General features: G+C 40.4%; 1 protein-coding gene across 3 annotated transcripts in view; it reads right to left on the bottom strand.

Annotated features, from left to right (window-relative positions):
• DACH1 (dachshund family transcription factor 1) overlaps positions 1-16,836 on the bottom strand; it is a 465,786-nt gene that overhangs the window by 39,173 nt on the left and 409,777 nt on the right. The window contains exon 11 of one of the 3 annotated variants that reach the window (XM_050948507.1): positions 12,368-12,434. The exons of the other annotated variants lie outside the window; for them this stretch is intronic. Within the exon in view, the coding sequence (XP_050804464.1) occupies positions 12,412-12,434 (23 nt within the window). The 3' untranslated portion in view covers positions 12,368-12,411. Of the gene's footprint in view, positions 1-12,367; positions 12,435-16,836 lie in introns of those variants that run through there. 3 annotated transcript variants of the gene reach the window in all.

Here is a 16,836-nt window from a genome sequence, read left to right as displayed (position 1 = left end):
TAGAGGGCATGTTCCCTAAACAGCAAATTCCTCAAAACATTCCCTTCTTCCTGCCAACTATCTGGATTTAGCTTCAGCCAGTTTCTCTTCATCCAGACACTGGTCTTGCCCAGGCAACTGGACAACTGAGGGCTACCTGCAGTACATGTAAAGGATGGAGTTGGGTGTTGTCTGCTTACTGCTGGCATTTGAGTCCATGCTGTTTCACAGTCTCTCCCAAGAATTTGACAGAGCTGAAGAGGGGGGAGAAGATTCAGCCTAGCTCTCTACAGGTGAGATCCTGGGTTTGCAGGTACAGCTGTTCATCCCAACCTTCTGAGATCTGCACCTCAGTTCCTAGTTGTAAAAAGGGAAGTAGAATACTTCCTTACATCTCAATAAATCCATCAAAGATTGTGAGGCACTCAGGTACTATCACTACAGTGATAGCGGCCCTGTAAGGATCTAAAATATATAGAACAAGTGACATACAGACTGGACCCTTGAAAAAGAATTTAATAATTCTCCTCTTTTAAAACATTTAAACCCTTGCAGAAATAGGTTGGATTACATGGTGTTAACCTCAGAACATAAATAATACTAATTTAAGAGATGGCATGAGGCCTAACTAACTTTGGTAGCTTTACGGAGTTAGTATTTTCTTACGGATAATCTGTCCTTAAACAGTTTCTCAAATGAATTATGCAGAAACAAGCTTTTCTTCAGCATCAAGCATGCATGTTTTGGTACCTCCTTTTTTTCAACATACATATTTCTTTAGCAATTGCAAGAGAAATCACAGTGTCTTAACATTCTCCTCTCTCTCTCATCACACATAATTTATTCTTCTTGTTTCTTCTTCATACAAAGAATTCCTGAAAGCTTCACAGTGAGAGTTATTTTTAAACTAAAGTTAAAAAGGAATTTAAATAGTTAAAGTAACATGGAGGGAGTTGACAAATATGTTCCAAACAAACAATGGCGCAAAAGTAAAAGAGTGCTCTAAGGTATGAAGAATTTCAGGGGAAAAAGGAGAGGACCCTAAGAGAGAAAAAACAATCCTATAGTTAATTCAATGGACTCAGACTCATGAGATCTGGATTCAATTCCCAGCTCTGCCACAGAATTATTGTGAGAGGCCAGGCAAGTCATGTATGGTAAAAATTTCAAAGAAGCCCAAGTATCTTTGAAAATCAATGTGATTTAAATGCTTTAAAAAAAATGCCCTAAATCTTTTTACCTGGATAATAGTTCCCCACCTAAGAAGCATATTGTGAGAATGTCCAATACTATGCCGACAGAGCCATATAAACAGATAGACTGGAGCTGTGAAATGAACGTACAAGTCAGCCTGAGGATAAGAGGCCAGAGAGACAAAAACATTTCTGAAAATCAGGTGTGCTCTTTGGTATTGTTTCAGAGGCAGATGGGAAACCAGTAAAAATGATAGAGGAAGAGACTGACATGGTCCTTCCTCTTGGAGTAAACGTTACAGTAAATACTTTTTCACACAGTACATAATAGACTGTAGAACTCATTGCCATAGCATGATCAAGAATTTAGCAACATTCAAAGAATAGTACATTTATATAGATCACAAGAATATCCAGGGTTATAATCATTAATGCTAAAAAAAGAGCATTGGAAAGGATATAGTCATGCTTCAAGGGTTAAAACAATTTCTAGCTATTAGGGATTAAGATCATACTTTCATGGGGAAGGGGGACACCTTAGCCCACATCTCTCTGTTGTGGAGTTTCCTGAATCGTTCTCTGAAACATCTGGTGTTGGCCATTATCAAACAGGACACTGGATTAGATTGACCATAAATCTGATCTTGTATGGCAATTCTTATTTCTCTACTATCTAGTGTAGTTTAGTACATTTCAGGAGGTGAATTTCTTGAGAAAATTATAGAATACATCTTGCTCTATATTACGCAATGTCTTTAATTGATTTCCCCATAGGTATGCTACCTATATGGAATAACTTGTATCATTTACACTTATATAACAAAAGTTCCTTTTAAAAGAACTGAACATTATCATCCTTTACTCAGCATAGCATAATTGGGGTATGCCCTGTCCTGTATTTCAGGAAAACTAGTAACAGAGGATAAGGCGGCATCAGGGAACAAGATCTGCAAGCGGTCTGCATTAAGCTAGTCCTATCACCCAATTGCCATGAACACATGCAAAATAAATATACCCTTAGCATTAACATTGGTGGATGCAGTTTCTTTGTGGCAGCATGTTACATACATAATAAGTATTGTGCATGTTCACTCTTCTCTTGAAACAGACAAAATTCCACTATTGCTCAATTGTAAACTGAAACTCATATGTACCATTGTTTCTAAACCCAGCCCCAGAAGAACATTGTGTGTGGTCATGTAACTACTTCTGACAGGATATTTGTATCCATTAGGGCCTGTAATAGAACTGAGTTTGGCTGAGAAAGAAAGTTATAGGGCTCCAAGGGGAGAGGCAAAGTTTAATGAACAGAGAGCTCTTCAGCCTCCAACCAAAGCAGCCTGGAGTAAGTATGGGATTAAGGCCATTTTGGGAAGGCTCAGTCTGAGAAGGAGAACAAACTCTGTGAAGGGACTAGAAATCTGCTTGTTTGTTTCATGGTGGGACTATAGGCACTTTAGCAGAAAAGGGATCTAGACTGCGTCTGTTTCTGTTTAGCGGGCTAAACAAAAGACTTTCAACTCCTCCTACAAAAGGAAAAAGCATTAGACAGATTTTTGCTTTCCAAGTTGCTGAAAATACTTTCACTGCATGCTCCAGCCACAGACGTTCTAGAACTGTGAGTATTTAATTTTGCCATCCTGCTCAGGCTTAGTGACCCTTAAAAGGAAAGGATGTATTAAATGTGGTGTTTATGTGAAGGTCAGTGGGCTGGAGTCCCCATCTTTTCGAGGTACTGAAGCACCTATAATGACCCAGTAACACTATGTATATTCTTCAGGCAAGAGTACATCCTGCATACCCCTCTTTCTTCACGGAAGATCAATGGGGCAGGTTGGTGGGGAAATAACGCAAGTCAAACCAACCCTAAATAGTGCCTTAATATTCTCTTTTGTGCATGTTTTATTTAATATTCTTATTGTTCTGAAGCTTCACACTGGACTGTGTTCATGCTTAGTCATTAATTTTACACATAGTTATTTGGAAATTGTATGAGAGTACCATGTTGGGAAAAAGCCTCTGATTGATTAATCATTTATCTCAGAAGAAAGGCCATGAACATATTTGATTTCAAGCAACTCCACACATACACAGCTATCAAACATGTTGTACATTGCAGTACACAGCCATTTTAAGTGAATTGTGAAAAAGTTTGTATCTGAAAGGCTGAATGAAGGGGCTCTTTTAGAATGCATTGCAGCATATACATACTGTGCATTAACTAAAACCCCAGCATCTGCTTTCTTAAGTGATAAATAACACAATTGTCTAGTTTAAAGTTTAAAGGTGCAGCTAACAATGACCTGTGAACGCTATGAAACAATAGCCTATTTATAGGTTACTGCCTGCAATCAATACCACCTTTTGTTTAACTTAATCAATGTTGTCTTTAATTGATTAGTTTGAGTTGAAGAGTTGCCAAAATACCAGACTGCTGTGTCAGGGGAGAGAAAAATTTATTATTGTGTATTGTAGGATAATTCCAGTATTTATTCTTGGTCAAGAAAAAATGCTGTATGTGAGGTAAAGTACATAATTACTGCATTTTTCCCTCCTGACTATTCAGGGATCAATTACAAAATACGGACAAACTAGAAAGAGATTTCTTGATCATCTACTGTATGACCTCTGTTTAAAATTTAAGTTGGAGAGAGCTGTTCACCAGGAAGGTGAACAAGGACGTTGAAAATTCATGAGCCAACTGGTATAGTTTGTTATGCTCGCCTTTTCACTGGGAGTCTAGAATCACCCATTAAGACTGGAACAAAGCTACAATGACAATACTTAGTTTTAGGGAAATTTCCGCAGCTGCACATGAATTACCGTAATTCAAAGTGCTGTGCTGAGATTAATGCTGTTATTTATTATGATGTATATAATTTCATTGAGTGTATGGCTTTATACAGATGAATAAAAAGAGCGTGATATTAATTCAAACTCCTGCACCCAGCAGTTAAAAGGCAGTTGAAGTTTAAGTTAACAATCAAAATGAAATTAAAACATTATAAGTATATTTTACTGCACATGCGATGCAGGCCTGATCCTCAAGAACTTTAAGAAGACTAAACATAAATAAAAAAGGATCATGGGGACTAGAACTTTCAAAGGAGCTAAAGGGATATCAATAGGATTTGGGCACTTATCTCCATTAGACTCTTTTGAAAGTCTCAGTCTTTGACATAGAAACATACTTTAAGATATTATGTCTCTCATTCAACATGAGAAAAAGAGAGGAGAGATGGAGAGAATATATTCACCCTTCTGCCTCTAGGACTCAGTGGGTTATGTGCATACATTGCCATAAATCCACCAATTTTTCTAACAGACTTTGGCATCAGTAACAAGATAGCAGATCTCTCTCCCTAAAGGGCCACTGTGACATCTTTGCTCCATTCTGTTCCCTCTTTTACATTTGTCCCACAGCTTAATTCACTGCTCTCACCTAAAGATGCTAGGACAATACTGAAGAATACTGTCAAGCTACAAACCCTCTCCTTTTGATTTCTACAGGTGATTATAAATGTAGGCATTGAGTTCAGTGATCTCTCTGAACTTTGGAAATCTGACAACCAGTGATAGGAAGAAACCTGAAAGTCAGACTGAGAAGAACTGCCCTTCTATGTCAGGTTGTTGCTAAAGAGTCCTCACTATACTAGGATCTGATGTTCCATTCCCAGGAATTTATGTTTTCACTGTTGGATGCATCCAAACTCAAATCTCCTTTCTCTGAGTTTCTGTCCCATGTGTTTTTCAGCTTATGTCCAGTTGAAAGTCTGAGACACTGGAAGAACCTGCTGAGGAGCTTCCAAACCAAAACTGAACTTCTGAGACAAATTCATCTTCAAGAAGAAGCCATTCGCTATTTTGCTTTTGCTTCATCGTAAACCCCATTTCTACCTGCATGGATCTGGGTAAGTCAGCTATTTGTTTCCACAAGCAGCCATAGCAGTGTTTCTCAAACTAGGGACACCGCTCGTGTAGGGGAAGCCCCTGGCTGACTGGGCCGGTTTGTTTACCTGCCCCGTTCGCAGGTCCAGCCGATCGTGGCTCCCACTGGCCGCGGTTCGCTGCTCCAGGCCAATGGGAGCTGCTGGAAGCGGCGCGGGCCAAGGGACTTACTGGCCGCCGCTTCCAGCAGCCCCCATTGGCCTGCAGCGGCGAACTGCAGCCAGTGGGAGCTGTGATCAGCCGGACCTGTGGATGGGACAGGTAAACAAACCGGCCCAGTCAGCCAGGGGCTTCCCCTACACAAGCGGTGACCCCAGTTTGAGAAACGCTGAGCCACAGCATAAGAAGCAGTTGATGATTCCTTGTGAAGTTATCCATGATGTCTGCAAAAAATTCTTCTGGTCCTTCTAGACTTCTGAGAGCTCTGTTTCCAGATTCTAGTTTATTTTCCCTTCCAAAGTGCTCAACTTCTGCAGTCCCCAGTGTGGCATTCTGTACCTCAAAGCAGCAGCCTGAAAGCCCTGTACTCTCCACTGTCATATGTACAAAGTATGCACTCTGAGATATCATTTTAAAAGTCTCAGTCTGTTGAACATTAATATCCTATTGGATTGTATGTGCTGTCATTGGTTGTGGAGTTGTGAAATTTTGCTACGTGTGTGTTACTGAAATATGTTGTGAGGTTGGGAACACTCACAACCAGCCTTTCAAGTATAACAGTAGAGTAGTCAGATGTTCTGATAGCCCATTAAAGGGGAATCCACTTGCCCAGCAACCATCCCAGAAGACTTCTATGAGAGCATATACACAATGGAGGCTCCTTGACCAATGGGTGTGGACCTCCATGTCACAAGCATAGATCTTTCCAGAAAGCTGGAAGAAACTATAAAAAGGGGAAATAACATCATAACTTGACCTCACTCCCCCCTCCCACAATTCAACACCTGGAAAAAACCTCTGGAGGACAAAGACTTTCAACGGGGAAGGGTGGTCCTGGGCTGGAGGAGAGTTCTAGCCTGTGAATCAAAGATCTTTGATTTGTTTATACCATCTGTCAGGGTGAGACACTGTTTGATTCAAATCTTGTTTAATTCATAGAACTCAGATTGCAAGAATTTATTTTTATTTCTTAGGTAACCAACTTTGATTTCTTTGCTTACTACTTATAATCATTTAAAATGTATTGTTCTGTAGTTAACAAATCTGTTTTATATTTTACCCAAAACAGTGTGTTTTGGTTAAACTGCTTTGGAAATCTCAGCTCAGTTTATAAAGGCTAGTGTGTGTCCTCTCCAAATCGAGGGAGGGGTGGCCTGGGTAATGAACTTACCCTGGTCAGGCTTCTGATGAGGGCAAGATGGTAGAAGTCTGGGAAGTTGGGAGAAATTGGCTGAAGCCTTTCTATTGTTGGTTCATGAATTGCTGGGAGAGGCATCCGTGTAACTCAGCTGGGTTTGTCCTTGCTTGTGGATGTCTGTGTAAGTGCAGTACCTGCCAGAGGTTTGTAGCTTGCCAACAGCATTACAGTATGATAGGGAGTGCAGGATGCTGAGACAGAGGACTCAGCAGTCCCACAGTTCAGGTTGCACCCCAGGAACCCAGTCACACTCAGACAGCCCCAGCCCCTCTTTACTAAAAGTCCCATACTGGTTGCCTTGAATGAGCAACAAAAACTTGTACTTAACAGGCGGTACTACATAGGGTACAACAGCTTCCAGAGCTGCTGAGGAAGTGTCAACTGAATACCAAAGCAGAACTTTAAAATGATTTATTTGAGATATATATTTACTGTAACTATAAACTGTTGGTAAGAGAAAAGTCAAGAAAGACTTGGAAAAAAGTATAATAAAATGATCAGATTTTTTTTCTTTCCTTAGGGAGTAATCAATATCACAATATACATACCATTATTGGCATTTGTGGTACTGTACAGATGAATGACCCTGTCCTCAAGGAACTATGGGAGCAGATGAAATTGCTCTTGGAATTAGAGAGAAGGGAGAAACTGAGAGGAATAGAGACAGTGACCTGAGACACATCAGAGAAGCAGAGAGGGAGAGAGAAGAAAGAAGAAGTGCTACTAAAAAAAAATGCAAAAAGAGCATGGGAGGTTAATTTATATAAGGATATTACAGTCACAGAAGCCCAGGGAGAAGAGGGTTTTAATGTAAAAGTAATTCATGGTGTTGAGGGAAGTAGAGGGTCCAAACATTTTAAAGACAAAGCCCTTAGATTGCCAGTAATTTCAATAAAGAGGTGGACACCAGAGATGAAATGATGGAAGAAATAGATCAATCAAAGGAGGATTTTAAGGAAAGGCATTTTAGTTAAATATCCTACAGGAGGAAACTAGTAAGCAGTGGGACAAGCAAAGAACGGGATGCCCCATCACTTGGGACAGTTAAAACTAGACTTCACAAATCATTAGAACAATCTTGCATTGTCAGGAGATGGGATCCAGAGTAATAGCTGTGATAAATTACCTACAATAATAATCTTTTGTATCTCAGACATAAAATTGTGTACATACTGTACCTGAGCAGACTACAGAGATTTAAATTAAGATGTACACATTTTAGGAAGAAAAGACTGGAAATATAGATTGAACATTTGAGACTAGTGATCAGGTAGTGCTTTGAGGTGGTTCACTAATCTTAAAATATTAAGATAATTCAGATCTTGCACATATTTGCAGTCCATATCTAATAGGTATTTCTTGTTATAAGAAACTAGAGATGTGTTGGAAACTTTGTGAATAATAAAAACCAAACACTAACAAATAGAAATCTCAGTAACTTTTGTTCTTTCAATGTAAGCTGATTTTTAAAACTGACCTAGACAATGCACTATCTTCAGTTGCTTATAACTTTGCCAATCTCTACTCAATTGGGCTGAAATCTTCTATGCTGAATGTTTGACTCAGGCTGACTGACTGACTGACTGATTGATTTTATATTAAATTCCAGCCAAAATGGTTCAGCTCATTTCTAAGATAGGGAAAAATACATTGTCTTGGCCATATTAAAAATTCTGATTACTTTTTCTTTGAACAGCCTTAGTGCCCCCCTTGCTTTGGGACTTGAAATTTGGCAGGGGGAGGCCTTTGTGTCAGGAATGTGTCTCTTGCTGTCTCTGTGAAAATCCACCAAATTTGGTCAAGTTATAAGCCTCTGAAAAATCAAATGCTCAGCAAACTTATTAGATGTCAGGAGTTAAAATATCCACAGATATCATCATCACTTACCAAGCTCGAACCCCTCATAGCTCCTAGTGTTGACCAAACTTTACAAGGGTCATCCCTACAGAGCAAATGAGCATCTCTTCCAGCTCCTACATGGGACCACACTGCATATGAACTCTCCCTACAGAGTGATTATGCATGCCTCAGTGTAGGGCTATATGGGCAAAGACAGACTTTCCCTGTAATGGCTATTCCCAGCTGGATCAGGCTGAGTTGGGGACAGGCACTGGAACTTCGAGAAGGGAACCAATCTCTCCTGTGCTCTCAATGAACTTCCTGCTATACCCAGGCAGCCTGGAGCAAGAAGCTCTCTGATTTGAATGCAGAGGAGAAAAAGCTGGAGAAGGGGGAAGGGGAAGGAGTACACTGAAATAAGGAGTCTGGTGAGACTAGAACAGGAGGGCAGGAGACAAGCTGGGACTGAGATTTGGGGGAAGAGACTAAGACTAGCTGCATAAGGAGACTGATGCTGGGAGGGGAAAAGAGCTGGGACAATCTGGACAAGGTGATTGGGAGCGGTTGAGGGAAATTTAGGGGTGACCACTGTGATGGAACAAGGAGCTGGGGAGAGGCAGGAGACTGGAACTAACTTGTCAAGGAAAATGGGACTAGGAATGAACAGAGGTTTGAGGGAGAAGAGAGACAGATCTAACAAGGAGCTAAGGTGTGTGGTGAGAACTGGTAATGGCTGGGCAAAGACACTGAGACAAACAAAGACTTGGGCCGTGGGGTGGAGGGAGAATCCAGCTGAGACTGAGGTGGGATAAGAAGCCTGAGAAGTGGAGACCAGGGAGTGGGTAGGCAAGGAGAATGGGACTGAGACAAGGAGTCAGTGGTGAGGAAGAGACAGGACTAGGACTGGGATTGTTTGAAGGGAATGTGGCAGAAGGGTTCAAGCTTGAGGGGAGAAGAGTCGCTGACCATTAGGACACACTCTCCCCTAGAGCCTGGAATGGAATCCAGGTTTCCAGAGTCTCACCATTCCTTTTCTGTCAGCAAATTATCTGTGAAACCCTCTGGCAAAATGTGCCTCTTGTCTCCTCTACTGCTGGTCCACATAGAGGATAACAATCTACTATTCCTATCCATTACTTTATTAGTTAAAGTGACACAGGTCTGAGTTGTGGATCTAAAGGTTCCAGCTCTGCTGATGAGCCATGTGAGTGTCAATATGATGCCACATGATGACACTTCTGTTTTTTCAGTCTTCTTTTTTAAAAACCTAGGAATTTATACACATAGAACTATGTTAAAAGATTATTAAGGTTGCAAATTCAAACGCTCAAAGGTTGGGAATTGCTAGAATTAAGGTCATCCTGTGTAAACAAAAAAAACCAAAACAAAAAAACAAAAAAAACCAAACACACAGAGATAATAATACTTACCTCCTTTGTAAAACACTTTGAGACCTTCTGATAAAAATTGCTATGTAAGAGGTAGATATTATTTTTTCTGTTAATAAATAAAGCACAGAGCCACACAGTGAATAATGAGTATAAAGAAAAATACTGAATAGTTGCTCATTAAGTGAGAACTGTCCATCCTGTGCACTGCATGAGGCCACATTTCTGTGGAAATAATAGTACGAGATCAGTCAATTAAAGGCTACATCAAAATGCTTTGCACAAGGGGACTGAATTAAGGTTGTATGGACATCCTTAACTCTGGCATTTCCTAACTTTGAATGCTTGACTTTGTGACCTTAAAAATATTCTTTGAACATGGTTTATATTTGTCATAATAAATGCCGTAAAGTATTGAGAAATGCCTGGTCAAAATTTTTACATCATAAATACAATTATGTGCATGTGGTGCATATAACAACCACAGGTCTTTTTTTAAAATATGCAGGTATCTCAGAAGTGTACTTTTCAAATATGACAAGTATCTTGCAAAAGAATCAAACATAAATGCTCATTTACTGAGATTATTGCACTCATTTCCATTGTTTAATAATAGATTAAAAGAGTTTCAGATGATTTCAGAAAACAATTCAGGTTATGGTTTCAGTCAAGAGACTAAGGACTTATCTAAATGATTTCCATTAATGTTAGTGGCAGCTGCTAAGGACTTATCTAAATGATTCCCATTAATGTTAGTGGCAGCTGCTTGCAAAGCCTGTGCCCTAAAAATCTGCCCAATATTTAAACAGCAAAGTGCATGTATTAAGTACCTGGAATATGCACAGTTAAATCACCAACATATTAGTTCTGTCAGATGATGGGTATGGAAACACTGCATGGACACTACTCTTCATGGGCTTTGCATGGGCACTCACAGGAAACTTCTGCCTTGTGCCTCCACAAAGGGGCCGGACATGGTCCTATGAGCCTCCTATGAGCCTCTCATACTGGTGGTGTTACTCAAAACCCCAGTGGGCCGAGAGCTGGCTGAGAAACACATGACACATCTGAACAAAGGGTGTACAAGGAGCCATAACCTCTCGGTGCTCTGAACAGTATTGTGCCTACCTAAGAGTAGATCGACCATGTACGTTGCTCTTATATTTCCTGCTGGGCTCATCCATCTCATGCCACCCCTACTACCAGCTGTGGCTTAAAATCACAGTGTGGTCCCTCATGCATGTTACTTACAAATATCAATATTCTCCTAGCAAAGGTGTCGCTCAGCACTAAGCTCATCACAACAGAGAGGTGGTAGGAGGTACTGCCTGACCCATAGCCCTGAGAGCACTACTTGCTTGTGTGATGGAATGTGCTGAGTTCGAGCTGCTTTTTCTGCTCTGCTGCAACTGCTCAGCACTGCCCCCCACTGGCTTCCTGTGGGAGGAAGACTCAGCTAGTTTCCCAGACAGGCAATGTGAACCCTGCTGTGGGTTCACGGGGAGCGGGATAGATGCTCTGGTGAGCCCAGATCTGGATGGGAACTCCGTGCACAGGATAGCTTCCCTTCTTACACAGGGTCAGAGTATAGTTGGGAACCATTTCTAGCATCTCTTCACCCATGGTCAGAAAATCAGCCTGCAGATATGTTAGAGACCCTGAATGAAGGGAGACAGAGGAGATTGGTTTGCTGGAAAGGATTGGGGAAACACAGGATTACTCAGGTTTAGGGGATGAGAGGAGGAAGAGGATAGGTATGCTTGATGGGAGGCAGAAGATTCACTGGAAGGTAGAGAATTGTTCTGCTAGGGGGCAGAAGGTCAGTTTGCTGCAGAAACAGGAAATGGAGCAATGAAGAGACTGGCAGCCAGAAGAGGGACTGGAGCATGCTGGCATCAGAAGCTGAAATTATGGAAGAGAGGTTAGACCGAAAGAATAATTGACACAATGAAGCCATGGGGATGAGCAGAGGGCCAAGGAGGGACTCAGGAAATGGAATGGGGTATCTGGAGAGGCCAGGGAAATCATGGGCCTGAGATTATAGGACACCAGGGTAAAGACGATGGATTGTTGGCAGAGAAGTGGTTGAGAAGGCACAGGATCTTCATTGAGTATCACATCTGCAAATGGAAAGGATGAACTGAGAACAAATGAATTGACAGAGGCAGTAGAAAATGGGAAAGGCAAGAGAAAGAAGGGAGCCTCAAGGGCAGGAGGCAAGTGAGGAAAGCTTAAAAAAAGCAGGAAAGGTTTGGAAGAGAGGACAAATAATGGGAACAGGCTGGGGGATTGGTAACCAGAACATGTGAGACAAAAAAGGGCATGAAGTGAACAGAAGGGGGCGAGAGTTAACAGGGAACAGGTTTAGATAACGTGTATTGAAAAGGATGAGGAAAGAGAACTGGGAGGAGCTATGTGTGAGCTGGATGGGAGTGGAGGAAAAGGCTGGGGGAAAGAAAGTTGGGAAAGGAGAGATTTATAAGGGTAACAGATGCATTAGAGGGAAAAGAGCCAGCAGAGAGGAAAAGAAAGTGGAGTGAAGAGAGAGATTTCTGAGGAAGAACAAAAAATAAGGGAGTCAGTAAATGTCATTGTTTTCTTGTTTAACAAAAGGCCTGGTAACAAAACAGTATATAAAAGTTAAACATTTCTCTGTATGGTACCTTTTTGTGTAGGATGAGGGAATCTTGGGAGACCTGGTTGGGAGCTAGGCATAGGTATCTAGTGAACCTACAATATGTATGGAGAAGAGGATAACCTGCTTTATTATTTGTTAAAAATCAAGAACAAGGAAGAAAATACATAAAACCAGTGTTGACACCAGTTAAAAAAAAAAAAGTTTAATATGACTGTGTGTCATTAGGAAATACATGTGTGTGTTTGAGGCCCATAGATTTCAGTCCTTACTGAAATCTAGACAAAAACTAAAAAGTGAATTAAAAGGAGTGTTAAGTACTATACCTGCTTTTAATTTCTTCTTTCAATTTTTGTGCGTTTACATTCACATTTTCCTGTTTTTTAAAATGCTTTTTTCTTTCCCCTGTTGTTATGTAAAAGACCCACATAAACAACAGTGTGAAACTGACTAAAAGTCTGTATAGGGCCAACAGTGAAAAGGATTGTGGACAAATGAACTGATCTCTCTCCCAGTTAAAGTAATCACAACAATGGCAAGGTAAAAAAAAAATGAGGTTTAAATGTGATTCTTAAGTTGACAATATCATTTTATTAGGATACAATTAACTGCCAACTTATTATTAGAATAAGCAGCAATGATTTTATTTATATTTTAACTTATTTTTATTTTTTGCCTAAGTTCTTGGCCTAAACTTTTCTAAAACTGCACTAGATATTTCAAAATTTGTATTAATTTTATTCTCGCTTCCCCATAGAACCCCGTTTTGTTTGCCTACCTCAGCATATTCAATATTGAAAATTTAAAAAAATTAATGGTTGTTGGTAAATAGGCAATTGTACCATCCATACTACCAAGAGCTGGACTGGGATAGGGGTGGGAAGGAAGAGGGAGCAGAGGAAGTAGACTGGGACAAGAAGCCCGTGGGGAAGATTGGTACTGGGAAACATTAAGATGGGTGGATACTGGGAATGGCTGAGCAAGGGACGCTGGGACTTAGAGGTGGGATGGGGTGGAAAATGGGGTCAGAAAGGCACAGGAGGGAGACTGGGAGCCAATGCAGGGAGGAGATATCCAGATATCAGACTAAGAACCAGATGGAGGCGGGGGCGCTGAGACTGAGATCAGGAGAGGATCCAGGGCAGGAGAACTAGGAATGGATGGACCTGGAGACTGGGAAAAGGAGCCTGGGTGTTGGAGGAAATAGATTGGGATTGGCTGGTGAAGGAGACTGGATATGGAGGGAGAAGGAAGACTGGGATGAGGAGCTGGGGCAGGGAGAGATAGGACTGGCAAAATGAGCTAGAGGGGATACGGGGAAAAGGGGTCAAGCATCAGGGGAACAGGAAAGGGCTGCAGAGTGTCATTTAAAGTGTGTAGGGGGGTCAGATGGATGGTGGTGGGAGTTGGGTCCTGCCCCCAGGGGGAAGGAGGCCTCAAGGGGCCTGTACTCACCCCACAATGGCTCCTGTCCCACAGGGCTAACCCGTCCCCTGTGCAGCCCATTGGCTCTTACCACAGAGTGCAGCTGGGGCCCTCCCAATGCAATGCCCCACCCGTGCCGTCTTCCTATCCCTGTCACCACCAGAGCACCTGCTTCAAGCTCAGCAGTGGTGGGCCAGGTAGGCCCATGGCCTCAGTGCCCTCCCCAGGCTCTGCAGCCAATGGGAAGAGGGCAGACGTCTCTGTGACCACTAGAGAAAATTCCCCTCCAGAACCTGGAACTGAATCCAGAGGGAACACAAACCAATAATTTTTAAACAAATAATAATTGATTAATAAAAAAAATCAGACTATTTAAATCAGATTTTTTAAATTTAAGTTAAATATGCATTTTTAAAAATAAATGCATTTAAAATTAAATTTGAACATTGCAATCTATGTTAAGACCTAAACTATTCATAATCCTAAAATAATTGAAATTAAATACAAAAATACTATTAAGTATTACATAATTGCTGCCATGTTTTAAAGAAAGTCTGATCACTGAACTAATGCTAGTTATTGGCTAAGTACCTGGAACTAGAGTTTGTTGAAATGCTAAGTCAGGTTTTGATAGCAGAACCCTCTTTTGCATGTAAAGAGAGATTTTTTTTTCATTTCAGTTTATTCTACTAGTTCAGTTCAACTACGCCTAGTTCAAAGTTAAAACCAAGCGGAAGTTGAAAAATCAGGAAAGCTTCTTTTTGTCTTCCAATCTACTAGTAAAAACTAGGTTCTAAAATCTTGAAGGACATGGTGACTAGAAATAATTAATTCAGTTCACTAACTACAGATATCAGAGTAGCAGCTGTGTTAGTCTGTGTCCGCAAAAAGGAGTACTTGTCTCTAAGGTGCCACAAGTACTCCTGCTCTTTTTGTAACTACAGATTGTTTTTCCTTTGTTTAAGAAATCAGTTAGTTTTAAATTCCAAATATGTTCTGATAAACTATTTACAAAACTTTTTTCTTTATGGTTACAGCATATTTAAGCTAGTTTTATTTAATAAATACATTTTAAATGCTGTTTTAGGGCATTTTAATTGATTTTGAATTTCCATTCAAATAGAGCTTGACACAAACCACAAAAAAGAACCATCATCTAGTAAATAAGAAATACATCATTTGCCATTTTCTAAAATAACTAAAAATGTGACTAAGAATCTGAATCATTGTATGTTAAGCTATATAATTGCTTAAATAAATGTATATAGATATAGTGTATCCTTCTGGTTAACAAAAGAAGCATCAAATGTACTGCAAAATTCATAGGTTCATAGATTCCAGAACACTATATTTAGAGCAAATCAACATGTTTTAATGGTTGTAAACCAACCTTTCATTATGAATAAAACTAAATGTATAAATGCAAAAAATTACTAAAATCTATTATTTAAATCAAAGTTTCCTACATGTTAATTTACATTTTGATTAAAACTGGTGATTTAATCACTTTTATTTAAATCAATCCACCCTGATTGAATCCAAAATTCCTGACTCTCAACATTCCTCTGTGGTCAGTAAATATCTGTGAAACCTACTGGCAAAGTGCGCGTTTCATTCTTCTCTTGTGGTAGGTCCACATAGATGATGACAACCTACTACTACTATCAGCTAGCTCAGGTAGCGGTGGATCTGAAGGTTCCAACCCTGCTGATGAACCATGTGAGTGCTAATATGATGCCACATGATGGAATTTCTGTTGTTTCAATTTGCTTTTTTAAAAGCCTAGGAGATTACACGTAAACCTACCTTCTCCTTCCACCATTTAAATTAATGTTAAGGGTGCAAACTCAAGTACTCAAAAGTTAGAAAATGCCAGAATTAAGTGTATGCATTATAGTACAGTCTTTTATTACATGATCACATATTAGTTTTCTCATGGGACTCCTTCATTCAGTCCACAGGATAGACAGTGTTCTGGGGAAGAGTCAATGCTCTGTACTAAAGCAGGCTGTTATTTGTAGGACCTCAGCCTCATTTATTGCAGAAGTTAGAAAGTGATAGGGAATTATTGAAAGAAAAAGGATGGTCTCCTAATTAAAAAAAAATGAATGCCACCCTGGAGAATAGGTTTCTATCCCTGCATCTGCCACGGAGTTCCTACATAATGTTGACAAGGCTCTTAAACTAAACTATTCACAGGTGGCCATTAATTATATGTTCTTCATTTTATGCATGCCCAACATGGTACCTTTGGGCTGAGCGCTCACAGCTACACCTCAAGTGAATGGAAGCTGAGCTTTGAACAGATAAAATGCTAAGAAAAACTGGAGTACTCTAAAAATCAGACACCATTGTCTCAAACTGGGCACCCAAATCTAGTGTACGCTTAGGCTACAGCTACACTAGAGTTTACAGGGGTTCAGCTGTACCAATACAGCTGTGCTGCTGTAAACTCTCTAATATAGACTCTCTAAGCTGATAGGAGAGAGCTCTCTTGTCCGCTTACCTACTCCAGCCTCCGTGAGTGGCAGAAGCTATGTTGGCAAGAGAAGCTCTCTTGAGGACACAGCACTGTCCACACCTGTGCTTACATCAGTAACTTATGTCACTCTGAGGGATGATTTATTCACTCCCCTGAGTGACACAAGTTATTCTGACATAAGCTAGTATAGTATAGACCAGGGGTCGGCAACCTTTCAGAAGTGGTGTGCTGAGTCTTCATTTATTCACTCTAATTTAAGGTTTTGTGTGCCAGTAATACATTTTAACCTTTTTGGAAGGTCTCTTTCTAGAATTCTATAATATATAACTAAACTATTGTTGTATGTAAAGTAAATAAGGTTTCAAAATGTTTAGAAGCTTCATTTAAAATTAAATTAAAATGCAGAGCCTCCCGGACCGATGGCTAGGATCTGGGCAGTGTGAGTGCCACTGAAAATCAGCTCGTGTGCTGCCTTCGGCACACGTGCCATAGGTTGCCTATCACTGGTATAGACAGAGCCTAAAACTTTCTGTTCCTCAGCTCTCCATCTCTATAACGAGGATACTATAACCCCTTCCTCTCACAGGGGA

The sequence above is a fragment of the Gopherus flavomarginatus genome, chromosome 1 (assembly GCF_025201925.1).
Source record: "Gopherus flavomarginatus isolate rGopFla2 chromosome 1, rGopFla2.mat.asm, whole genome shotgun sequence".
Taxonomy (NCBI): domain Eukaryota; kingdom Metazoa; phylum Chordata; order Testudines; family Testudinidae; genus Gopherus; species Gopherus flavomarginatus.
Note: the sequence above shows the minus strand (reverse complement) of the source record. Positions and strands in the feature narration are given on the sequence as shown.